Here is a 27,147-nt window from a genome sequence, read left to right on the forward strand (position 1 = left end):
TCTTTGATTAAAGTCGTTTGTCAAATCTTTGACAGCGTACGATGGAAGGTCTGATCAAATATATCTTTGATCAAAGTTCATTGTTCAGTGTTAGAGATCTGGCCTAACTTTCATCAAAGTTGGGCTCATTGTATACTCATTTCATTCACTCCAGCTGATCCTAACCTGTAAAATGACTTTAATAGTTTCCCGTACTATATCTTGATATGAAAACTAACCTTACATCCACAGAAAGAACCGCTGTCCACCATCTAAAAACTGTTCCCGACCTTATTATCCTACGTGCGGACAAAGTCTCTGCCACTGTTGTTTTGAACCACAAGGATTACCTGGCAGAAGGACTCCTCCAGCTGTCAGATACTTCTGCCTCCAGAACCTCTCCCTGGAGTCCATCTCTCTACTAACCCCCACCACTCCTTGCAGTCCTACCTTCTACATGCTTTCTAAAGTTCATAAACCTAACCACCCAGGATGCCCCGTTGTGGCCGGTTACCGTGCCCCCACTGAGAGAATGTCTGCTCTTGTAGATAAACATCTTCAACCTATTAACCGGAACCTACCGTCCTGTATAAAAGATATCAACCATTCGCTCCACAGACTCCACAGTTCCTGTCCATTTACCACACGGTGCCCTGCTCTTCACTATTGATGACACCTTCCTGTGCACTAACATTCCTAATGCTCATGGCCTTACCGCTATTGAGTACTACCTTTCCCAACGCCTGATAGATTCCAAACCAACTATCTCCTTCCTAATCGCCATGACCAACTATACCCTCACCCACAATTACTTCTCCTTCGAAGGCATTACCTAAAAACAAATCCAGGGTATGGTTACGGGCACCCGCATGGCACCATCCTATGCCAACCTATTCATGGACCATCTAGAGTAATCCTTCCTAAAAACCCAGAATCCTAAACCCCTCACTGGGATCAGATTCTTTGATGACATCATTGCTATCTGGGTGAGAACACCTTATCCACATTCCTCCAGAAACTCAACTACTTCTGCCCCCTTTTGTTTCAACCCTCAAAGATGGCTACACCATTACCTCCGTCCATATCAAACATATTAACCACCCCCAAATGTCCACTTCGACAGCTGCCACCCGTTCCATACCAAGAAGTTTCTTCCGTACAGCTTAGCCATTCATGGTCGCTGCATCTGCAGTGATGAGCAGTCCCTCTCAAAATATACTGAGGGTCTCACTGAAGCCTTCACTGACTGCAGTTATCCTCCTAACCTTGTACAAAAGCAGATATCCCGTGACTTACCTTTCCAGTCTTCCACCACCTCGAAAAGTCCCACCGTCCGGCCACAGAGGAACGTTCCCATCATTACTCAGTACCACCCAGGACTGGAGCAACTGAATTACTTTCTCCGCCAATGTTTCAATTACCTCTCGTCGTGCCCTGAAATCAGAAATGTCCTGCCCACTATCCTTCCCATCCTTCCCACAGTGGTAGTTCCACTGTCCACTGAACCTGCACTATATACTCATCCATCCTTACACAACCCCTGAACACAGTCCCTTACCTCATGGCTCATACTCCTGTAATAGACCTAGATGCAAGACCTGTCCCATACGTCTTCCCACCACCACCTACTCCAGTCTGGTTACTAACATCACCTATCCCATCAAAGGCAGGGCTGCCTGTGAAACCAGGCATGTAGTCTACAAGATAAGCTGCAACTACTGTGCTGCATTCTACGTAGGCATCTGTCCACATGAATGTCCACTGACAAACTGCGGCCAAGAAACGAGCGGACCTCCATGTTGCTGAACTCGCTGCCAAACATGATATCCTTCATTTCAATGACTACTTCACAGCCTGTGCAATATGGATCCTTCCCACCAACACCAGCCTTTCTGAATTGTGCAGGTGGGAACTTTCCCTGGGATACATCCTACATTTCCATAACCCTCCTGGCCTCAACCTTAGTCGCTATCCTCACCCATCCAGCCTGTTCCCTGTTCCCAGTTCAGCACTACACAGCCATCATTCCACCACCACATCCAGTCTTTTTATTTCTCTCCTTTTCTGCTACTTCCCCCCCACCTCTCCCCTGCCCTCCGACTATCCTGCAGTACTTCACTGTCTGCCACCCCCACTGTACTATTCCTCTCCCTCCCTGCTCCAGTCTCCTCCTTGCCCCCACACAGTCCCGTCATGCACTGGTGCTGCTGTTCGCAGTGTGGTTTCAGTTGCCCGAGACAACAGTTGTGTGTGTGTGTGTGTGTGTGTGTGTGTGTGTGTGTGTGTGTGCGCTGAAAGCTTTAATTGTGAGAATCTATTTGTTGTGCCTATCTGTGACTCAACATTTTTGCTATATGGTGAGTAGCAACTTTCCTTCTCATGATATTGTTACATTCCATCCAGGATTTTCCATTGTTTGATTTTTCCCGTGATGTGGTTTTTGCTTATTTTCTACTTTTAGCTTTAATCTACCCCTTCCTCTGAAGAACAGCTTGCGTATCTGATTTAAGACATTTCTTGACATAACCTTTTTCCTCCCTGTACAATTCAGTAATCAAAAACTTTGCAGAACATTGATTTCAAACCTACAGCATACTTGAGACTTGTCTTGTGGGCATTCATAGCTGGGTGACCCACACTAGAAAATACTACAGATGGTACCAACAGGGCACTTACAGTTCAAGTAAGAGGTCATGCTGAAAAGTAATGCTTCAAAATGTATGTGAACTTCGTAAATAAAACAAACATTATTAACAGTCAGTATCTAAAAAAACCACAGCCTCACCTCTTTTTGGACTGCTTCATCATTCATAGTGAAGTCCTTGAAAGTGTTCCTTAAGTTTTGGAAACAGATGAAAATAAAAATTGAATGGGGCCAAGTTGGGACACTATGGAGGAGGACTGGTTGACAGTGAATGCAGGGCATCAGATTGTTGCAGATGTGGTCTGTCATTGTCTTGCTGAAGGAGAGGGTGCTCTGTGTGTGGAGGAACTCTTCAAATTCAAAACTAGATTACAGCATGCTGTTTCTCATGCACCGACATAAGTTATGTTGAGTACTGCCATGTTACACGCTATACTTCGGATTTCACGGGCAGCAGAGGACTGCAAATATGTGGATATCAAACATAAAGGTGTAATATGTTAGTAATGTTAGTTTTATATAAAGCTTTGAGTTTTCACATTAAAAATTTCGAGCGTTTACAATCCAGCACGCCCCTGTAGAACTGAAAAATTTCTTTGCTTTACATGAAGACTCTCAGTGTGGGTGAGGGGATGAAATACGTTGACTGGTTTTGTTGGACTCGCAGCGTGTGTCTCACCACCACCACCACTAAAACTGATAAGACTTGTGGTATGGGAGGGCTGAGGGGGTGGGGGTGGGGATGCAAATGACTTACACCTATGTTATGCAAACCTGTGAAAGCAGAACTGACATGGGGTCATAAGCATTGCCAATCCCCTACACAGACCCCATTTCATTTCAAAGTAAGAGAAGGAGCAACACACAAACCAAAGCAAAGTGGGGTACACAAAGCATTTGGTAATGGCAGTGTCATAAACGAGGTACCGTATTTACTCGAATCCAAGCCGCACTTTTTTTCCGGTTTTTGTAATCCAAAAAACCGCCTGCGGCTTAGAATCGAGTGCAAAGTATACGGAAGTTCTGAAAAGTGTTGGTAGGTGTCGCCACAACTAACTTCTGCCGTCAAATACATGTAGCGCAACACAGGTATGCTTTGCAGGCACAAAGATAAATACTGGCGTCAAAACCTCTGCGTCAGTAAATAAATTAAAAGAAAAGGTAGAAGAATGTAAACATTATGCCATGTATTCTTTCGTGTTTGCTGCTATCTCATTTAAATCCTGTCTGTCTAATAAACTACGAAACTGGAGTGAGACAACAGCAAATGCGGAAGAATATACATATCGTGTCATGTTTATATTCGTATTATTCTTATGCTGAATAGTGATACAGTCAGAAATGAAGCACGACAACTGACTAGATTTTTAAATAAAATATGACTCTAATTTCTGTGCAGAATGTAATGTACTAAAGAGGCGCCTGCAAAGATTTTCAAACTTGTTTCGCTTATGAGACAATTCCTCTCTTTTTTTTTTTTTTTTTATTGTAAGCCACGTGCGCGCACAAAAGCAAGCCATGCCCCATGCCGCGAGTGGCAACAGGTCGTGAACACTCATTATCAGAGTGCGACAAACAATGCATGATACAGTACAATAATGCATTTTCAGCTTAGAGTGACATAAACACCTATAACAAAAAGAACAGCACTTATCAGATCAAAGTAAAATAAGCAATTGATTCAAACCACATGAAGCACGTGAAAAAGGAAGGGTACCTGTATAAATACGGACGGAACGCTTGACACACAGCATTGGCTACTTGGTAAAGCTTAACTATCAAGCTTACGACTCGAACCAAACTACTGTAGCTGTATCTTCATCTGTTCGACCTCAATTGTGTTTCACGTTACAATGGACCAACTTTGTTTTGATTTGGAGGGGTGGTCTAAAACTTTTCTCTTACCTTGAATTTAGAGTCTCAAATTTCAGGAGCGGCTTAGATTCGTGAAAAATTTTTTTCCTTGATTTCAAGTCTCATTTTTCACGTGTGGCTTGGATTCGAGTGCGGCTTAGATTCGAGTAAATACGGTAGTTATGGTCCGACCTCTGCTGTTACCTATGAAATAATAGTCCAGTACAACCCTCTCCTTTCTCCTCCCACCCGAATCTGTGACATCGAAGTGTCTGAATAGTAGCTGGCCACTGTGGCAGAGTGGTCCTAGGCGCTTCAGCCTGGAAGCGCAGTGCTGCTATGGTCGCAGGTTCAAATCCTGCCTCGGGCATGAATGTGTGTGATGTCTTTAGGTTAGTTAGGTTTAAGTTGTAATAAGTCTAGGGGACTGATGACCTCGTATGTTAAGTCCCATAGTGCTCAGAGCCATTTGAACCATTTGTCTGAATAGTACAAACTTCAGCTATGAGACAACCGTATGTATTTCTTTGTTCTAATATGCAAGGTCTTGCAGCTGACTCCTATGTTGCCATATGTGGCGTATGTATTGGAGGGATTAATTTGCTGACCATACTAGGTATGGCACCAGTGGATAATTTATGAGAGCACTAATATATCGTTGTTCGTCCATAGATGTGGTCTTTTTTTTTTTTCCAGATATACATCTATGCCCATTGTGTTTCTAAACTCGAGTTCACTAGATGCACAGTACCAGTAACTGAAAACTCGTTATTTTATTGATGCTTATGTGCAGAAAATAGTTATTTCAAACAGTATCCAATATGATAGTTCATCCCAATACGGTTCACTGTGAAATAGCAAAATAGCATTTGTTAGGTGCTAGCTGAGTACCCTCCATTGCCCTGCTATATATTTATCTCAGTTCTGTTGGTCCATCCCCCCCCCCCCCCCCCCTCCCCCTGTTCATCTCTTGTTCCCCTCTCTCTGTGTTGCACAATGATAAAAGTTATGTAGTTAATAGTAAAGAAGTAATAAATAATAATGTCGTGAGTGATGCAACAGTTTTACTGCATGAGTAGTGAAAATGTAGTAAGCGATAAACTTTTCCTTTTACCATTTTGTGTGAGTTGTCAGCAAGAAAAATTTTGGTGGAGGCTTGAAATTATGTGTAAAGAGTGCTGGAAGTTGTTGAGTGCTCTTTCTCAAGTACTGGAGGAACAAAATCTGAATATTTGTGCATCAAGGCCTACACATATTTTCCAACCCCACCTACATTTTTTTGATGGGTAGGTGGTTCTTACCCCCACAGCAGTTCTTCCTACACAGCGAGTGATATGTATACAAAGTTTGATAGGAATCGATCCAGTAGTTTTGGAGATTAGTGTGTTCAAAGCCACAGACAGATACAACAGTTTTACAGACTGCTTATTACTATATATATTTTCTCATTTTGAGATAGAATTTGGATGTCTCGAGTACAATTTTTTCAGGCCCCTACTGATTGGTAAAACTGGCAAGGTTTACTTAAAGCTTCTCATTATTTTGTGCAGGTATTGATAGTGTGCTATTTTTTTTATGGCCCTGTTCTGTAGTTTGAAAACTGTCTGGCAAAATGATAATAAATTACATACACACAAACTTTCCTTGCGAATCGCTGACAGTTAGTGGAGACTGTATCAAAATCCCTAGGGTGGTTTCTGAGATTAGTGTTCATATACAGATAGAAGAACATGGTGGAGAATTCAATTTCAACATGTATAGCTCTATCTGTAAGTGAGAGTATGTATATTGGCGTCATTCATACTTCTGGAGCCAGTGAGTAATATTCTGTACAAATGACTTAATGGTTTGGCAGTCTGAGGGAGGGTGTCTTTCTGAAACAAGTTAATGTCGGGGACTGAGAAGTAATTTTGTAAATAGGTTAGTAACTTGTAACTTGAGAAATAAAATTGAGAATGGTGGCCTGTACTAACACCTATGAGTTACTCGGTGAGTGTCACTTCCTGTTGTTAATGCGACTATGTTCCCGTGTCTTCAGGCATCAGCGAGTGCGTAGATGGCGAAGGCTGCGAGTCGTCGAGCACTGCCTCGCAACGTGACGCGTCCGGTGACGAAGCATCGACGGCAGCCAGTTCGCAGTGTTCGGACCTGAAGCAGCAGCAACAGCACCAGAGGTCTACGCCGGGGTACAACTTCGTCGCAGACGACTTCGAGGGGATCACCGTGCTGAGGACGACGTGCCTAGAATGTGAGACAGTCACTGAACGCAAGGAGACGTTCTGCGATATCTGCGTGCCCATAGCCACGGACCAAGACTCGGACGATGGTGGGTACCTGACAGTACTGGCCGAAGTAGTAGCTGTGTGTGCCGCGTTCTGAAGTTTTGTACTTTTCATTGTCTACTTTAAGGTCCTATTGGAGATCTGGCCCTTCAATGGATTGCAATACTTTCCAGCTAAGTCTCCCAGTAGAGTGTGAGAGGGGGGCAGAGGGAATTGTGATATAGAAGGCTTGGAATGGGGCCATGCAGTTCTAGCATTTGTGTGATAACGGAGGGCGACCTCCCAAAAAACCTTGAGTCCTCACACGAAGGCAATAAAAATAAGCTGTACGTGGACTTGAATGCTGAAAGACTTAATTATTGGAAGTCATTCCGCCACCGTAACACTAGAATGGGCGCACCTATGCATGAAGTGCGCAAAACACAAATAACATTGGCTTGCACTGCTCCATTATTTTTCAGTTATGAGCCTGTACCCATTCCTCCAGTATTGCTTCAGCTAACACAATGATAAATTTTTTGTCATACATCCCAGTGAGCAGGTGAGAAAAAATTTGCTCTCTGCAAGAAAATGCCTCAGATTCTGAGCTAGCAGCAGAATCCCACAATGAGGCAGTTGGTGCACGTTTAGAGGGGATCTAATGCATCTGCACTATTTAATGCTATGAGTGGGTCAGAATTGTGGGTAAATCTTTTATGTGGCAACAGTGATGCAATGAAAGTTTTCTATTATTGTGCAATTAAACAGTGGTTTAACTCAGTATATTATGTTTAATCTTATTTCAATTAAACAATGATAAAATAAACTGTGATTTTGCTCGTAAACATTTACCTTGGTAACATAAAGACAGCTATCCTTTGTATGTGTACGAAGTACGCTGCTTGTCCGCTCGTTCTACGAAAATTGTGTCCCTGCTCGAGTGTTAATCTGGAAACACTTAGGGACAAAGCATACAAGCATTCCACAGAAAATACTTTTTGTGTGCCAGCTAGTCGGCATTGCTTGGTCTTCAGTGTCTTGTCGTGGATCTCGTTAGGTTTGTACGTAGGTTGTTTGGCTGCTTATTTAGGTAGGTAGGTTGGTTGATTAGGTTGATTGGCTAAGCTGTACTGTAGGTCCATCTCCAACAGGGGGGGCATATGTGGAGTGAGCAGATTAACGCATGGTTGCTGGAGAGGAGCAGCAGCCTCTCCAGTAGCTGCTGGAGCAACAGTTTGGACGTCTGACTGATTCGGCCTTGTAAAGTTAGCTAACGTGGCCGTGTTGTGCTGGTAACTGTGAATGGCTGAAAGCAGGGGGAGACTACAGCCATCATTTTCCTGGTGGCATGCAGCTCTTCTGTATGGATTAAAGATGGAAGGTAACCTCCTGGGTAAACATGTTCCCCTTCGGGTCTGCAGGTGGGGACTACTCAGGAAGATGTCATCAGGGAAAACAAAACTGGCATCCTAGGGGCTGGAGTCTGGAATGTTAGATCCCTTAATTAAGTAGATAAGTTAGAGAAGTTAAAAATGGTAATGGATAGTATGAAGGTACTTACACATAGATGGAAAAAATGGCAGCACTGGGAGTTGTGTGAAATAAACGGAAGTTGGTAGAAATCTTTCTCCATCTGAAAGATGACGTCCATTCAAATTTTGAGCTAGTCGCATAAGAGTGGTGCAAGTAGTGCTACTTTGAGGATGCAAATCAGGTTTGTTTTAAGTATGCGCCATAACAGTTGCGAGCATAGTGCCTTCGAGATTGGACATGGCGAGTTGATGTTGATCAACAGTGCCTTTAAGGGGAATTAGAATGGAAAATTTTTTTTTTCACATTTTCAGATTTTTGTCTCATAAAATTTGCAATTTTCCGAAGAAAATTATACAGGGTGAAGCGAAATTGGCACACTAGAGCATCGCAGCATGACTCCTCACGTGCCAGCGATGAAAAAATGTCTCTGACAAAATTTCGTCCAATGAGTACATATGCAGAAAAGGACGTTAAAGAGTGGCAATCTGACAACGCTGTAACCAAATGTGCAGTAAGTATCTTTGTCAGCAGTTGTCAGTTGTGCTGTACAGTTGGTGCAGTGGATAAATTTTTGGGTTAGCATGCAGGAGATTGAGGGTTCGATCCTTGGTTGGAGTGCATTTTTTTATTTGCTAATTTCATTCTGTATCCTAATTTTACAACATTTCGCAATGCTTAACATAACAAATACGTGATTAGACAGATAATAGACAGTTGAAACAAATGACCTTTCAAAGGACAGAATAACTGTAAAAACAATAGCTGTTTCAAGATGCTAAAGATGATAGCACAGTACAATAACACAACATCTTGTCATTTATACTACATGTAATTTGAGCACTCAGATGTCGGACATTAGCAACCAGTGACAATAATAATGTCCATATTAATGATCGTTTGACCTTCACAACAGAATACATTGTCCTCAGAACAACAGATGCTCAATGCGACCTCCCTGCACATCCAAACATTGCGCAACCCACCGGATCTTAGAGCTCTGGGCCCTTCACAGCAAAGCTGTGTCCTCAGTAACTAGAGCAGCATGAACATGCGGCACCAATTCTTCCACATTTGTTGGCTGAGTAGAGTGCATGTGCTCCTGCAGTTGTCCCCAGAGGAAGAAATCCAGGGGAATTAGGCCAGGTGAACGCGGTGGCTATACAACTGGACCTCCATGTCCGAACCATTTTCCTGGAAATGTTCTGTCCAAATACTGTTGCACATTCCAGAGTGTGGAGGTGCACCATCATGTTGGAACCATATTCTCTGCCGAACATGTGGTGGAACATCTTCCAGCACATTAGACAGATAGTTTGATAGGAATGCATGATACCTTCGTGCAGGCAACCAGTCAGGCAACATGTAAAGGCTCAAACACCTGTTGCCCAATATTCTGGCCCAGACGTTGATACCAAAGCGAACTTGATATCCACGATCGCAGGTGACTTGCGGGTTAACCTCACACCAATGGTGGGCATTGTGCAGATTGACGACACCCTCACGAGTGAATGCTGCTTCATCCAACCATATTATGGTGTTCACAAAGTCATCGTTGGCTTCCTGTTGTTGTTGGAACCATTCACAGAATTGTATCTGCTGATGGCCATCTGCAGGATGCAGGTGTTGTGTGAAAGCATAATGATAGGGGTGAAGCCCATGCACATGCACCACGTTAACAACCGTGTGTGTTGAGACACGCAGCTGCCTTACTATGCTACATGTACTTCGCTGAGGTTCTTGGTGTATGACCTCCAGAATAGCTTCCTCAGTAGCTGGAGTACGGCGAGTCTGTGGATGACTTCTGTCATGCGATGGTGAAAGGAGAGAACCTGACTCCCAAAGGGGCAGCTCCAGCTGATGAAACACATTTTTATCTGGTTAGCATTGATGAGGATATCTAAGAGTATATTCACGAGCAGCAACACTAGCTCGGTTATCAGATGCACCAAGGACCAGAAGCATATCCACATATTCATTGTTTGTGTATGCCATACATCTGCCACACTGGTTTAGAAGTTTACAATGAGAAAATTCTATAAGTCTATACATGTACATTGGAGTCTGTCACAGGCTTGTTACTCTACTCGCAACTAGTCCCTGTCTGGTGGACAGCGCATGTAGTATAAACACGCTGTCAGTCCTGCGCGCTGTTCCACCTAACACACATTACACCTTTGACAAATATTGCTCTGCATGATTCATCCCGACACCGCTAATTGTGGAATGTTGGGTTTCGAATTATACTCTTTCCCTAATGGTAACAGACGTGATGTTTCCACAATCCCATTGATAGAATAATAATAATAATGTCTGAGAAAGGAAAGAAATAATAATAATAATAATAATAATAATAATAATAATAATAATAATAATAATAAAAAATTGAGATACGTACTAAACAGCATGCGGTTACCAGACTCGGCGTTGAAAGGCATAATTAGTGGGGCCATAGTGATAACACATACAAATAGTAATCGAGTTTGGACATGATTCATAAAGTATGTTCCCAGTCCTACTGGGAACATAAGGCACTAACGAAATGCAATGGGCCTGAACAAGGCAAGAATAGTAGTTGGTACTAATCTATGGTACCATTGGGGGAGGGTACAATGAAAGCAGGTCTCGCATCTGCTAGATGAAGTGGTGCGAATAAATTCACGCACATGATGGGAAAAGAGCTTCTTTCAAAGCTGACCAATCTTCCTTCCATTTCTACGATTGTAGTGTGTAACTGCAAATATTTTCCAGAGGACCTGTTCCAATCGCTGTTAACGATTAAGATGCCAGATGCCGTACTATCTGGACTAAATTTACCTAATAAAAAACATATACCTCAACCCAGGAGCAAACCCTCAACCTGCTGCATGCTAATCCAACATGCCATGAAAGTACAGAACATTCTTATTGTGCCTTCATGGTTGGCATGCTTCATTATTTGAAGGATCACATAAAGAATTTAGACAATGTGCAGCATACAGTTAATTGTTGACAGCCATCTGAATTGGTCACTTTGTCAACTGCAATTGAAAATGGAGACAACAGTTTTGTGCTGGTATTAAACATTTTAATTTGAACAGTTGGACTGCCACACAAACCAAAACAGAATTGGATGTTCACATGGATTCTGCACCACAGTAAAAGACAATTTACTTTGGGATTAATTTAAATGTGGTTGGACAGTCACTGAAGACAAGATGCACTCCATCCATCCAGTTGAGTCACCACAAAAGAAACAATTGACAAAATTCATGACATTGTAATGCAAGAGTGCTGAATAAAGATCTGTGTGTTTATTGAGAGACTGTTGACTTCTGAAAAGAGTAAGTGCATAATGTTACGTATGGAGAATTGGCTATGAAGCAGCTGTGTGCAAGGTGTGTGCCATGGTTACTGACAGTTGACCAAAAGCACATCTGGCACATTCCAACACAATGTCTGGCAATATTTAGTCATAGTCTGCAAGGCTTTTTGATTTTTAACTGCTGATGACACTCGGATCCATTGTACACACCATCGTCACAATGATAGTTAAAACAATGGAGAAAGGCTGGCGAAAGTGAACCAAAGAAGCCAAAGACCATTTTGTCAGCCAAGGTGGTGGCCACTGTTTTGGGATTCCCAACAAATAATTCTTGTAGACTTTTTGGAAAAAGGGAGATCCGTACTGGGACTCAATTATGCTTCAATGTTGGATCGCTTGAAAGTTGCATTGACCGAAAGAAAACCGAAGCTAGCAAGAAAAAAGTGCTCTTTTGTGAGGCTAATGTACCACCCCACACATCAGTGATTACAGTGATGAAAGTTCATGAATTGGTTCCTCCTGCGTCCTACTGACCATTCTTAACCGCAAGTGACACCTTCCTGACTTTGACTCACTGGGAAGAAATTTTCACCAAATGAGGAAGTGGTAGTTGCAGCCAGCGAGTATTTTGCAGTGTTTGTCCAGTAATTTTCCAGGTATTTCATAAAGTTCTGCCAAAGTGTGTATCCTTCAAAAGAGACTATGAGGTGTGATCAAAAAGTAAAAGGATTTTTTAATTTCGCAGGGTTTATACATCAGATTTTCAAGATTTTTTATTTTGTTGATAAACACATTCTTGACGTTGCATTTTCAGCTGTTTTGAATATTTAATTCATTGTTGACAGTCAGAAGGTTATTCATGTTTTAGAGTGCTCAGTGAATTTTTGCTTTTGAGGGAAATGGATCAAAGAATCTGCATTAAATGTAGCTTGGAAAATGGAATGAAGTGCAGCACAGGTTGCTCCCAAATGTTGAAAGTGGCTTTTGGCAAATATATAGGAGCAGAACAACAGTTTACAAGTGGTATAAACATTTCAAAGAGGATTCACGATGTTGAAGGCAGTGGCCACCCTGGACACGATAGCACATAAATTACTGATGTTAGTTTGGGAGAACTGAAGAAAATAGTGCTGGAAAATTGGTGAATCACCATCAGATAGGTTGCTGTTGATGTCTGCATATTCTTTTTCTCATGCCAAGCAATTTTTCAGACCTTTTGGGCATGAAACATTTAGCAACAAAGTTTGTTCATTTATTGTTGAATTTAGACCACAAACGACAACATTTGGGAATTGCTGAATGAAGTCTACAGTTATCCAGAACTTCTGAAGACGGTTGTAACAAATGAATAAACATGGGTAGACAGATAAGACTTAGAAACAAAGGTTTGAAGAGCCAAGACTGAAAAAGATTACACATGTTTGATCATGTGTGAAGGTTCCTCTTACCATTTTGTTAGATTACAATGAGTGCGCAATCTTCATCTCTGCGAAACTACTGCAGCATACATCCATTTGAACCTGCTTATTGTTCAATTCTGTTGTACAACCGCAAGCAGGCAGTCTTTAGTGGTGAAGTGTAATTATGGTGTGGCGGTGTGATCTGTGTTCGTCTTTTTGACATAAGACACAGCCTCGAAGCTATCTTACTTGGACTGACTCGCAAACAAATTTCCAGCGTACATGCAGTGAGGTGATTGTAATGGGATGCCAATATGCCCATCTACACAGGGCTGTCAAATCACATACACAAGGTATAAAAGGTCAGTGCATTGCTGGAGCTGTCATTTGTACTCAGGTGAGTCATGAGAAAAAGTTTCAGACAAGATTGTGGTTGCACAATGGGAATTAAGATTCTGAATGTGGAATGGTAGTTGAAACCGTACGAATCAGACGTTCCATTTTGGAAATGGTTAGGGAATTCAGTATTCAGAAACCCACAGTGTCAAGTGTGCACCAAGAATACCAGATTTCAGGCATTCTCTCTCACCATGGACTAACACAGTGGCTTCCACTTAACAACTGAGAGAAGGTTATGTAGAGTTTCTGTCATAACAGACAAGCAACACTACATGAAATAACTGCAGAAATCAATTTGGGTCACACGACCCGTTAAGACTGTGCGGTGAAATTTAGCTTTTCTGGGCTATGGCAGCAGAGGGCTGATGAGTGCCTTTGGTAACAACACAACAGTGTCTACAGTGCATCTCCTGGGCTCATGACCAAGCTGATTGAACCGTAGATGACTGGAAAACAGTGGCCGGCCAGATGAGTCTAGACTTCAGTTAATAAGAGCTGAAGATAGGGTTCGAATGTGGCACAGATCTCACAAAGCAATGGACCCAAGTTGTCAATGAGGCACTGTGCAAGCTTGTGGTGTTCCATAATGTGGTTGGCTGTGTTCATATGGAATTGAGTAGGTCCTCCCTCTGGTCCAACTGAACCAATCATCGACTAGAAATCATTATTTTTATTAAAATGACAACTCCTCCAGCTGTACTTAAGATTTTATATTTATCTTAAGTACAGCTGGAGGAGTTGTCATTTTAATAAAAATTATACCAGCTGTTTGCCACCTTCATCCAATTTAAATATGGATATATGAAGAAGAAATGATTATGTTCGGCTTCTTGAAGACCATTTGTAGCCATCATAGACTTCATGTTCCCAAATGACAATAGAATTTTATGTATGACAGTGCGTCAAGTTATTTGTGATTGGTCTGAGGAGTGAATTATTTGGCCACCCAGATTGCCGAACATTAATCTCGTAAAACGTTTGTGGCACATAATCGAGGGGTCAGTTTGTGTACAAAAATCCTGCACCGGCAACATTTTCGCAGTTACGGACGGCTGTAGAGACAGTGTGTGTAGGGGACTTCCGACGACTGGAGTCTGTGCAACATCAGGCAAAAGCAGGTCTGAAATGATATCAGGAGATACCTTATGACTTTTTTCACCTCAGTGTAAGTCACTGCCACTCTCAGAACTTTCCACCTCTCCACATGTAGTTAACTTAATGTGATCTGATAAGAAATTGCGAGGTGTGCACTTTGATTTACCCCGCTGTCATTTCCAGAGAGCTGTCCCGGAACGGCAGGCGTGTACCAGTCGGCGGTGGTCACGAGCGAGCATCTGCGCGACCTGAACAAGTACTGGTGCGAGCAGTGCTTGCGCTACAACGAGGCGAGACGGCAGGTGCGCTACGAGCGGCTGCCCCGGCTGCTCGTGCTACAACTCAAGAGGTTCTCCTCCACCTTTGGGTGAGTGCTCCTCTATGGAGACGTAATATCCTTCACTGACAAAGAGAGGCCCCCAGTGTTGGTATTGACTCTTTGAAACAATCTGTTGGAATCAGAATGAGATTTTCACTCTGCAGCGGAGTGTGCGCCGGTATCAAACTTCCTGTCCCTAGTTCTGCAAGGTTCTCAGGAGTGCTTCTGTAAAGTTTGGAAGGTAGGAGACGGGGTACTGGCAGAAGTAAAGCTGTGAGGACGGGGCGTGAGTCGTGCTTGGGTAGCTCAACTGGTAGAGCACTTTCCCGCGAAAGGCAAAGGTCGCGAGTTCAAGTCTTGGTCCGGCACACAGTTTTAATCTGCCAGAAAGTTTCAATCTGTTGGAATGTTTCCTTGGTCACAGTAAGCTCTGGGCATGCTTCAGTGACCACTGTGAGATGTAGTGTGGTGGTGGAACATTTGTGTCACATGGTATGAGGATTTCACCTTGACCCCCCACCCCCCTAGATGGCGGGGAAGGTAAAAACCTCTGGTAGGAGGTGATATTTGGAAAAGTGTCCCCTTCTATATCAATAAAAGTTTTGAAGGGCTTACTGGTTCCCTCAGATCTATCAAGCAGTTGTGAAATGGTTCCTTGCTGTTAAACTGGACAAAGCAGTGGAACTATTTAGGAGTTCACAAAAATTGTGATTATTACATTGTTGTGTTGCATAACTCCTTAAACTCCAGTGAGAGTGTGGTCACCTGCCGTGACATTATGGACATCGACATTGCCTAACTCAAACAAGGATGGGCGTCACAGGGGATGGTGGATGTGGAGCAAAGGACACCTAGGAATGATGGAGAAATTGAGGAGACAGCTGCTTTCATTGTGACCTTCAATTCTCTGACACTACCTGCCAAATGTGTACCTGTGTACCAAAGCCTATGTGATGTTTCAGATGCCAGCTTTTTGGCCATACAATGTTGAGTTGAGGTGGTGAAGTGACCATTGGGAAGTGTGGAAAGGCAGTCCATGAAGCTGGGACTGGCTCTACATCTCCAGCAGTCTATTGTAGACTGTTCTGGGAGCCACACAGTATGGAGCTGAGACAACTCTATTTTTGCAGAGGAATGCAGAATTCAGGAAATAAGTGACCAGGCGGATCCCCTATACAGAAGCAAAAAAGGAATATAAGATGACTAAACCCCTTACACTTCTGTGCTGCAGAAACCTGTTCCTAAAGTTTACACTTTGATGCAGTCGACATCTAGTGTACCACTGTCCACTGTCAGCACCTGTACTTGAATGAGTATGTGCCGAAGAAAAGTTAATAAAGATATAGCAATTCAGGCATCTATGACTTAAGAGACCAGCAATGCTTTTGCAGTGAGCATCATGAAGGCATCCCAAAAGCAGAGTGCCTGTCAGTGCCCACTTTCTTCGAAGAAAAATGCCTCTCCCTGCCCCCTTTTACCACCTCATCCTTGCTGGGAAAAGGACCAGGGAAAGGGTCTCAGCAATTGTGTTGAAAACTGTTCCGTGGGCCATCGGATATCATTCTGGCACGTCTGACTGATGACAACATCGATTTTGATGTCACATCACCGGACCCAGGCAGCTCTCCACCCTACATTGTTCTACAAGTGGCCCACCATTCGAGTGCAAGGACAGAGGTAAATAAAGACAACACTGATGAAGTGGCTTTCATAAGTGGAATATGAATGAACACATGACTCGTGTGGAGGAATTGAGACTCCTTGTACAGGACAGATCCTTTTCTCCTTATCTTCAATATACTCATTTTAAATAGAGCGACGCACCTGTACCTGAATATCACCTCTATAGAAAAGACTACCTTACTAGTGACAGGACAAAAGGTGTGGTAGCTATGTTTGTCAAGGGCACTTCTCATTCGTCACCTGTGCCTTTAACCTCAACACTGAAAGAGATTGTTGTTCGGTAGTGGCCCATGTTGCTGTCAGTGTGCTCTGCACACCTACTGCCCCATAAACGTCTTGGCAGTGGGTGTCCCCACTCATCTCATTGAACTCCATTCTTTTCTCCTTTTTGGGGACTTTAGCACACACAGTGTGCTATGGGGCTCTAGTACCACTTGCCCCAGAGGTCAGATACTTGAGTATCCAATCTACACTACAGATGTCATACTGATGAAAATTGGTCAAGCTACACATTTTATCACCGATACAGGTTCGTATACAGCCATAGACATCTCTTTCTGCTCACCTGCCCTTGCAGACACCCCTCAATGGGGATTGTACAATGACTTTCACGATAGTGACCACTACCCTATTGTGATAGAGCAGATCCTGAAAGGAACCTCAGAGATGGTTGTTCAAAAAGGCTAACTGGCTACCTTACAGGCAGTTAGCTGTTTCCGGTGTCCGGGGCTGGATAGATCACACTGCAGCCACGATCCCCCATGCTGCTGTTGCATCCATCCCAAAGTTAACGGGAACACCTAGGAGGTGACCAGTCCGTCGGTGAAATGAGTGTCGTTCTGCAATTGAGGACAGGAATGTGGCTATGAGCAAATTTCATCAATGCGCTACCGATGAGAATCTCACAGCCTTTTGAATGGCACATGCAGAGGTGAGGAGAATAATTTGGGAGAGTAAGAAGACTCCATCATCTCTCCTAACAGTGCCAAGAGACGTAACTCGGACAATAGCTGACTCTGGTAGGTCCCTTATGGCGGATTCTAGCATGTTCCTACTTTCAGTTGCTATTGGGAGACACAAGATAAAGATGATTTGATTTCCAGTCCACCAACATCTAGGAATACGACCAGACTTTCTCTCTCTGGGGAATTGGATTCTGCATTGTCAGTAGCTTGTGATGTGATGCCAGGAAACAACCTGATAACGTACAACACATTGAAACAATTCAATCCACGGTTAAGGTCCCCCTCCTCCGGCTCGTCGATGAAATTTGGATGATGGGAGACTTTCCCCAACTCGTGGAAAGAATTTATGTTAATATCAGTTTTAAAACCAGTGAAGGATCGGGCAGATCCCTGTAGTTATCGTAGCATTAGCCGACAAGCTGTGTAGGAAAGACACCGGAGCGTATGGTCAGTCAGCCTCTAGTTTGAGTTCTCAAAACCAGGTCCCTACTGTCGTTCCCAGCGTGTGTTCCGCAGGTATCGCTCCACACTTGATAACCTGGCTGTGCTCAAAGCAGCAATCTGACAAGCTTTCCTACGAAAGCAACACCTTATCGTTGTTTTCTACGATTTGGTAAAGGTATGTGATACTACATGGAGGCACAATATTTTGTCACAGCCCTCAGTGGGGGTACGGTCCTTTCCCTTGGTCAGATATTTTAGGTACAAGCTTGGGAATACCCTGTCTGAATGTTTTAACAAGGAGAATGGTGTCCCTCAAGAGTGTTCAAAGTGTCACAGCATTCGCTATTGCTGGCAACAGTATTACGTCCACAGTGCAACATTCTGCACTGTGTTCTGTATGTATGGAAGACTTCTCCATCTTCTGTGCATCCTCCAACCTCGCAACGGCTACTCGACAATTGCAACTGACAACCAGGTAGTTGGAGGCATGATTTTACACCAAATGTTTTTAATTCTCTTTAGAAAAGACTGTAGATTTTATTTGCTCCTGCACTCTTTTTAATTTATCTGATTCAAAACTGGGGGATACCGTCCTCACTTTTAATGAAAAAGTGGAGTATCTGGACCTTACTTTTGATGAAGCAGACATGATTGCATCACTTTAAAGACTGAAACTGAGATCTCTCAAGGCCTTAAACATCCTTAAATGCATCAGTCATAGGTCTTGGGAACAGACGGGGCTTGTCTGCTTCAACTTTATAAGGCCTTTGTGTGAATGCAGCTTGAATATGGATGCCAGGATTATGAATCAGCAAGGGCTGCATAGCTCAAAATTCTGGCTGCAGTTCGCCATGAGGGTATTAGGTTTCCTGCTGGGCCTTATTGCACGAATCCTGTTGCTAGTTTGTGTGCAGAGGCCGATCAGCCTCCACTGTGTATCAGACGTACTCTTCTCGTTGTATGCCAAGCATATTACTGTTTTCACAGTGACCGGATTTGATGCCCTGTGACTTTTCATTAAAGGCAACATTTATGACCAATACTGATTGCCACAGAACCTAGAAGAGTTGAACTGGATTCGTTCTGGCATAACATCAGTAATAGACATCTAAGTGTGGGAGGAATTACAGTATCAAAGTGATATTGTTTGTCCCGCTGGTGGAAGACATATTGGATATTTGTCATCGGAACTTGAGAGATTTGTAAATGTGTTCCAACTTTCATAATTGTATGTCATTCAGTTTAATAAATATATGTTTGAGCTACGTGTATTCTTCTTGAAATGCCCTGTAATTAAAAGTTCATCATCAAATGACCAGAACCATGGTAGTACTACATCTGGTAAAAATTATGTGATAGTCAGGTGACATTGGCAAACTGCCTCAACAATTGGTCAGTTCATCTTGTTTACTTTCCTTTATTGTTGTGTTTGGATCCTGAATACTGGATCTGAACTCCCCCCTCCTCCTCCCTCCTAGATCCTTTCTCCCAAGACATGATTCAACACCACATAGTTGCCATAATCACAGCGATTGGCTTACATTAGAAAAGTTTTGCACGACATTACATGAAACCAAATTTCTGATGGCTGCAAACAGAGGTTTGCATTAATAGCCATGAACAGAGCGATCGTGATTTTAGTTCTGTCGCAGATTGTTTAGTGTCGTTTTCTCAGATACGTTTGCGCATTGTGGTTAGGTTAGGATACAAATTCAAATTCCGGGCTACGATATGTGTCATCTGCTGCATTTAAGTCATTGCTAGCTTAAAATCAGCTGTCAATAGAGCATATCGAATTTCCGTCGCACCTTGTAGCGGCCGCTTCACAAATGCTGGCAACGTGTAACACGGAGCAATGTTTGAAGTGACTCGCCATGTTTGTGTCACCTACAACAGAGTGGTAGCCAGCAGCCGATGTGATAGCACTACAGTAGCAAGTGACAGATGTCGACTATGAAGTAATTTTAATCAGATTACACTGTACTGTCTTTAAGTGTTCTACTGGTAAAATAGAAAACTCGCACTTCTCAAGAGTAAATTGTCGTGCGGTGTTTCAGGTCGATGGTATGCGTGTCGAAGGTGAATGACTACATGCCGACTCCCCTCACACTCGGCTGCTTCTGTGAGACGTGTTGTCCGTTGGCGGAGGAAAACCGCCCCCACAGCTATCGTCTGTTCGGTGTAATAATGCACCTCGGAGCGACTATTGCCTCTGGTCACTACGTGGCGTATGTCCGGGCGGCAGACCCTTCTCCAGACTACAGGCGTTGCGACAGGCGGAGAGCGGCGTCCCTGGACGGGTGTCTCAGTAGTTCCGGCTCTGGTTCTACAGGTACGCAGTTGCATTTAGTGCGTATTCACATGTTCCTTTCAGGGCACAGTGGAGCTGTCCAGCCTGCCTAAACTCACTACCTCCGTCCATGCTGCTGCATACTACACAGTACTTTAAGTACAATGCATGTTCAAAAAGCAAATCTACTGTGACCATAATGAGCTGGTGTTCGTTTTTTTTTTTTTTAAATGGTTGGCAACACTGAGTGGTAGAGGGTGCCCCTGAGCAGAGAGAGCATTGCAGGAACATGGCAGTACATAAACTCCCATTGGTAGTCCCAAGTTTCCAGTTCTACAGCTACATCTACACGTTTACTCTGCATTGTGTGCTTGGCAGGTGGTTCATCCAACAGTGCACTGGAAAAACAAACACTTAAATCTTTCCGTAGGAGCCCTGATTAGTGTTATATTATTATGATCATCGTTTTTCCCTGTGTAGATGGGTGCCAACAAAATATTTTCACTCTCTGGGGACAAAGTTACTGATTGAAATTTCATGAAAATATCTTGCCGCAAAGAAAATTTCCTCTGCTTTAATGATTGCCATGCCAATGGCACTCTCGCCTCTATTTTGCAATAATATGAAACAAGCTGCCCTTCTTTGAACTTTTTTGATATTGTCTGTCACTGCTATTAGATGCAGGTCCCACACTGCTCAGCAGTACTCCAGGAGAAGGCATATGGATGTAGTGTTCTTGTTGTTGTTGTTGTTGTATTCAGTCCAGAGACTGGTTTGATGCTGATGGAGCTCTGCATGCTACTCTCTCCTGTGCAAGCTTCTTCATCTCCCAGTACCTACTGCAAACTACATCCTGTTTACTGTATTCATCTCTTGGGCTCCCTCCAAGATTTTTACCCTCTGCGTTGCCCTCCAGTACTAAATTGGTGATCCCTTGATGCCTCAGAATATGTCCTACCAACCGATTCCTTCTTCTAGTCAAGTTGCGCAACAAATGTCTCTTCTCCCAATTTTATTCAGTACCTCCTCATTAGTTATGTGATCTACCCATCTAATCTTCAGCATCCTTCTGTAGCACCACATTTTGGAAGCTTCTATTCTCTTTTTGTCTAAACTATTTATTGCCCACATTTCATTTCCATACATGGCTACACGCCATACAAATACTTTCAAAAAAGACTTCCTGACACCTAAATCTATACTTAGTGTTAACAAATTTCTCTTCTTCAGAAATGCCTTCCTTACTGTTGCCGGGCTACATTTTATATCCTCTCTAGTTCGACCATCATCAGTTATTTTGCTCCCCAAATAGCAAAACTCATTTACTACTGTAAGCGTCTCATTTCCTAATCTAATTCCCTCAGTATCACCTGATTTAACTAGAGTACATTCCATTATCGTTGTTTTGCTTTTGTTGATGTTCATCTTACATCCTCCTTTCAAGACACTGTCCATTCCGTTCAGCTGCTCCTCCAGGTCCTTTGCTGTCTCTGACAGAATTACAATGTCATCGGCGAACCTCAAAATTTTTATTTCTTCTCCATGGATTTTAATTCCTACTCCATATTTGTATTTTGTTTCCTTTACTGCTTGCTCAATGTACAGATTGAATAACATCAGGGATTGGCTACAACCCTGTCTCACTCCCTTCCCAAGCACTGCTTCCGTTTCATGCCCCTTGACTCTTATAATTGCAATCTGGTTTCTGTACAAATAGTAAATAGCGTTTCGCTCCCTGTATTTTACCCCTTCCACCTTCAGAATTTGAAAGAGAGTATTCCAGTCGACATTGTCAAAAGCTTTCTCTACGTCTACAAATGCTAGAAACATGGGTTTGCCTTTCCTTAATCTATTTTCTAAGATAAGTCTTAGGGTCAGTATTGCCTCACGTGTTCCAACATTTCTGCAGAATCCAAACTGATTCCCCGGTGTTGCCTTCTACCAGTTTCTCCATTCGTCTGTAAAGGATTCGTGTCAGTATTTGACAGCCGTGGCTTATTAAACTGATAGTTCGGTAATTTTCACATCTGTCAACCCCTGCTTTCTTTGGGATTGGAATTATTATGTTCTTCTTGAAGTCTGAGGGTATTTCGCCTGCCTCATACATCTTGCTCACCAGATGGTAGAGTTTTATCAGGACTGACTCTCCCAAGGCTATCAGTAGTTCTAATGGAATGTTGTCTACTCCATGAGCCTTGTTTCGACTTATATCTTTCAGTGCTCTGTCAAACTCTTAATGCAGTATCACATCTCCCATTTCATCTTCATCTACTTTCTCTTTCATTTCCATAATATTGTCTTCAAGAACATCGCCCTTGTATAGACCCTCTATATGCTCCTTCCACCTTTCTGCTTTCCCTTCTTTGCTTATAACTGGGTTTCCATTAGAGCTCTTGATATTCATGCAAGTGGTTCTCTTTTCTCCATAGGTATCTTTAATTTTTCTGCAGGCAGTATCTATCTTAGCCCTAGTGGTATAAGTCTCTACATACTTAAATTTATCCTCTAACCAACCCTGCTTAGCCATTTTGCACTTCCTGTTGATCTCATTTTTGAGACGTTTGTATTCCCTTTTGCCTGCTTCATTTGCTGCATTTTTATATTTTCTCATTTCATCAATTAAATGCAGTATCCCTTCTGTTACCCAAGGATTTCTATTAGCCCTCATCATTTTACCTACTTGATCCTATGCTGCCTTCACTATTTCATCTCTCAAGGCTACCCATTTCCCTTCTACTGTATTTATTTCCCCCATTCTTGTCAATCATTCCCTAATGCTCTCCCTGAAACTCTCTACCACCTCTGGTTCTATCAGTTTATCCAGGTCCCATCTCCTTAAATTCCCACCTTTTTGCAGTTTCTTTAGTTTTAATCTACAGTTCATAACCAATAGATTGTGGTCAGATTCCACTTCTGGCTCTGGAAATCTTACAATTTAAAACCTGGTTCCAAAATCTCTGTCTTACCATTATATAATCTATCTGAAACCTGTCAGTATCTCCAGGATTCTTCCATGTATACAACCTCCTTTTATGATTCTTGAACCAAGTGTTAGCTATGATTAAGTTATGCTCTGTGCAAAATTCTACCAGGCAGCTTCCTCTTTCATTCCTTACCCCCCTTTCATATTCACCTACTACATTGACTTCTCTGCCTTTTCCTACTATCGAATTCCAGTCGCCCATGATTATTAAATTTTCATCTCCTTTCACTATCTGAATAATTTCTTTTATCTCATCTTACGTTTCATCAGTCTCTTCGTCATCTGCAGAGCTAGTCAGCATATAAACTTGTACTACTGTGGTAGGCATGGGCTTTGTATCTATCATGGCCACAATACTGCATTCACTATGCTGTTTGTAGTAGCTTACGCGCATTCCTTGATTTTGTTTTTATAACCCTGTATTCACCTGACCAGAAGTCTTGTTCCTCCTGCCACCAAAGTTCACTATTTCCCACTATATCTAACTTTAACCTACCCATTTCCCTTTTTAAATTTTCTAACCTACCTGCCCGATTAAGGGATCTGACATTCCACGCTCCGACCTGGAGAACGCCAGTTTTCTTTCTCCTGATAACAACGTCGTCCTGAGTAGTCCCCAAATGGAGATGCGAATGGGGGACTATTTTACCTCTGGAATATTTTACCCAAGAGGACAAATCGTCATTTAACCGTACAATAAAGATGCATGCCCTCGGGAAAAATTATAGCTGTAGTTTCCACTTGCTTTCAGCCGTTTGCAGTACCAGCACAGCAAGGCCATTTTGGTTAGTGTTAAAAGGCCAGATCAGTCAATCATCCAGACTGTTGCCCCTGCAGAAACCATACGTTTGTCTGGCCTCTTAACAGAGGCACGCAAGCCTCCCCACCAACCGCAAGGTCCATGGTTCATGGGGGTGTAGTGTAAGTAGTCTCTTTATTAGATGTTTGCCTTTTCTAAGTGTTCTGCCAGTAAACAAGTCTTTTGTTTGTTTCCCCAACAAAATTATCTTTGTGATTGTTCCAGTCTGAGTTGTTTGTAATTGTAATCCCGAAGTATTAGTTGAGTTACCAGCATTTAGATTTTTGTGATTGATTCTGTAACCAAAAGTTTATGGATTCCTTTTAGTGTTCATGTGGATGACTTCACACTTTTCATTACTTAGTCAATTGCCAATTTTTGTGCCTTACAGATCTCATGTCTGTGTTGTTTTGCAATTTGTTTTGGTCATCTGATGACTTTATATGGTGGTAAATAACAGCATTGTTTACAAACAGTCTAAGGGGGCTGTTCAGATTGTCTCCTAAGTCATTTCTGTAGATCAGAAATGGCTGAGAGCCTTAACACATCCTTCAGTTCATCGGATATCACTTCTGTTATACTCTTTCCGTCAGTTATTATGATCTGTGACCTTTCTGACTGCAAATCTTGAATCCAGTCGCACAACTGGGACAATACTCCATAGACTCCGGCTTGATTGGAAGTCATTTGTGAGGAAAGGCATCGAAAGCCGTGTGGAAATCAAAAAATAGGAAATCAATTTGACATCCCCTGTTTATAGCACTCATAAATTAATGAGAATAAAGAGCTAGTTGAGTTTCACAAGAATGATATTTTCAGAATCCATGTTGGATGTTAGTCAAATTGTTCTCTTTGAGATAATCCATAATGTTTGAAAGAATGCTGTATAGCTTCCAAAATCCTACTGCAAATTGATGTTAGTGATATGGGTCTGTAATTTGGTGGGTTACTCCTCTTTCCTTTCTTCAGTATTGGTGTGACTTAGACAACTTTCCACTGAATACGGATGGATCTTTAAATGAGTGAGCAATTTTGATTGCTAAATATGTGGCTGTTCTGTTGGCATACTCAGTTGCTGAAAGATGTCTGTAAGAAGTTTGACCAAGTGCAAGCCACAAACTGTGATCTGCTTCCTACTTGCAGAAGAAATGACACACGAGTGTTTAAGTGGTGTAGGGAGTTTAATGGAGGCAGAACAAATGTTCATGAGAGGAACAGAGGCGTGGAACACTTCCCAGGTAACTTAAGTTGCTGCAAAGAAAAGTTGGAAAACGGCTTGTGTAGACCAGCAGCTGCCAGTGGATGAAATTTCTGTGATATTTCCACAACTCTGTAGAACTGTTCCAGGAGACGTGCACAGAATGGCTTGGATATTGGAAACTGTGCAAGACGGCCCCCAGAACAGTGGATAGAGCACCACAACAAAAATTGGGTCAGTAGTGCTTGCAAGTGTCTCGAGCGACTTGAATTGCAAGGTGTGGTTTTTCTGAGCTCCACTGTGACTTAGAAATGAAACGTGGGATGCTGGTTACACACCTGAGACAAAAAGATGGTTATCACAATGCCATTACACTAATTCCACTTCAACCAAAAACATGCAAACCCACAATGTTAGGCAACAAAAATCATGGCCTAAGTGTTTAATGACTGAAAAGGCATCAGTGTGCTAGAATTCCTGCCTCCTGGGGAGACCATCAGTGCATTAAGATGTATAGACGATAAAAAATTCAAAAGTAGCATTCAGATCAAAAGAGGGGAATGCTGACAAGAGGATTCTGCTATGTTGTATGCCAACACCTATCCTTACAAAGGGAGCCACTGAGGTACTCTTGAACTCATTTTGTTGGGATGTTTCGAACCACCCTCCTTACTGCCGTGACTTGGCACCCTCTGATTATTATCTTTGTGCCTCCCTGAAGGTGCATAAGAGTGGAATTAAATTTTCAACTGGTGATCTGGTGGAGAAAGAGGTTGTGAAGTGGGTGAAGGAGCTGACAGGAGAGTTTCTAGAGGAGGGCATAAAGAAGCTTGTGCCACAGCTCACTACCTACATTGAATGGAATGGTGATTATATGAAAAAAGTCAGCAAGTGTGTCAACAAATATCCTGTAATTCTTTTTCAGATATACTTCCTCAAAAAAAATGTAGTGTGATTGAGTAGTTCTACAGAAGCAATGATTCTGTAATCAGAGTTAAACGTCTTTCACACAAAAAATTTGTCGGACACAGAGGTGCAGTCCCAGATCAAAGCACTATACTCTAGTGGGCTGCAGCATCTAGAAGTACTGGATCTGTGATGAAACAGAAACCACCTGGTCTTCCCCGTTCAGTTTGAACTCTAGAAAACAGTGACAACGGCACTTCTTGCTAGTCCAAAATGATCAGCTAGGTGACTGGCTGTGTACTGAGTATGTCACATTGTTTGTTTCATCACATCTTACATAATCTTGAATTTCACCCTTACAAAATAATGATCATCCGACAACTTAGTGAAATGGATTTTGTGCTGTACAGAGAATGTTGTGCCATAATGGGTGCTGTTTTATGGAATATGCAGATGTCCCAATATTCAAGAATGGCAAAGCCCACTTTCCTCTGTGTGGTTATGTTAATGTACAGAACTGTTGGTGCTGGGTGTTGGGGAACCCACATAATGTGCACAAAAAATCTCACCGCAGCTTAAAAGTAAGAGTGTGGTGTGGTATCCCCAATATACGTATTGTTGGATCTTACTTTTTTTTTGGTGGGGGGGGGGGGGGGGGGAGACCAAAGTTACTGTGATAGCATGCTACCCTGAAATGTTAAATAACTTCTTGTCCAAAACTTGAAAGGTGTCAGGTGAACGTGTGAAAAATGTGGCTCCAACAGGGTGGTACCATAACTCACATGAATGAGATTTTCACTCTGCAGTGGAGTGTGCGCTGATATGAAACTTCCTGGCAGATTAAAACTGTGTGCCGGACCGAGTTGGTAGAGCACTTGCCCGCGAAAGGCAAAGGTCCCGAGTTCGGGTCTCGGTCCGGCACACAGTTTTAATCTGCCAGGAAGTTTCATAACTCACATGGTCAGAGTATCATTGAAAGTGGTTTGACAAATCTTCCCAGGACATGTTATTTCACAATGTGGTGATGTTACTTGGCACCACACCCACACTGTGGACCTGTGACCTCACAATTTCCTTTTGTCAGGAAATTGAAG

The 27,147-nt window shown here is 42.6% G+C and overlaps 1 protein-coding gene across 1 annotated transcript in view; it reads left to right on the forward strand.

The window, feature by feature from the left end:
* The window catches only part of LOC124552373 (ubiquitin carboxyl-terminal hydrolase 1), a 73,906-nt gene that overhangs the window by 31,339 nt on the left and 15,420 nt on the right, over positions 1-27,147 (forward strand). Inside the window, exons 7-9 of the mRNA XM_047126637.1 lie at positions 6,516-6,803; positions 14,650-14,833; positions 19,935-20,209. Coding sequence (XP_046982593.1) covers positions 6,516-6,803; positions 14,650-14,833; positions 19,935-20,209 — 747 coding nt within the window. The remainder of the gene's footprint in view (positions 1-6,515; positions 6,804-14,649; positions 14,834-19,934; positions 20,210-27,147) is intronic.

This window comes from Schistocerca americana, chromosome 10 (assembly GCF_021461395.2).
Source record: "Schistocerca americana isolate TAMUIC-IGC-003095 chromosome 10, iqSchAmer2.1, whole genome shotgun sequence".
In the NCBI taxonomy this organism is placed as follows: Eukaryota; Metazoa; Arthropoda; class Insecta; order Orthoptera; family Acrididae; genus Schistocerca; species Schistocerca americana.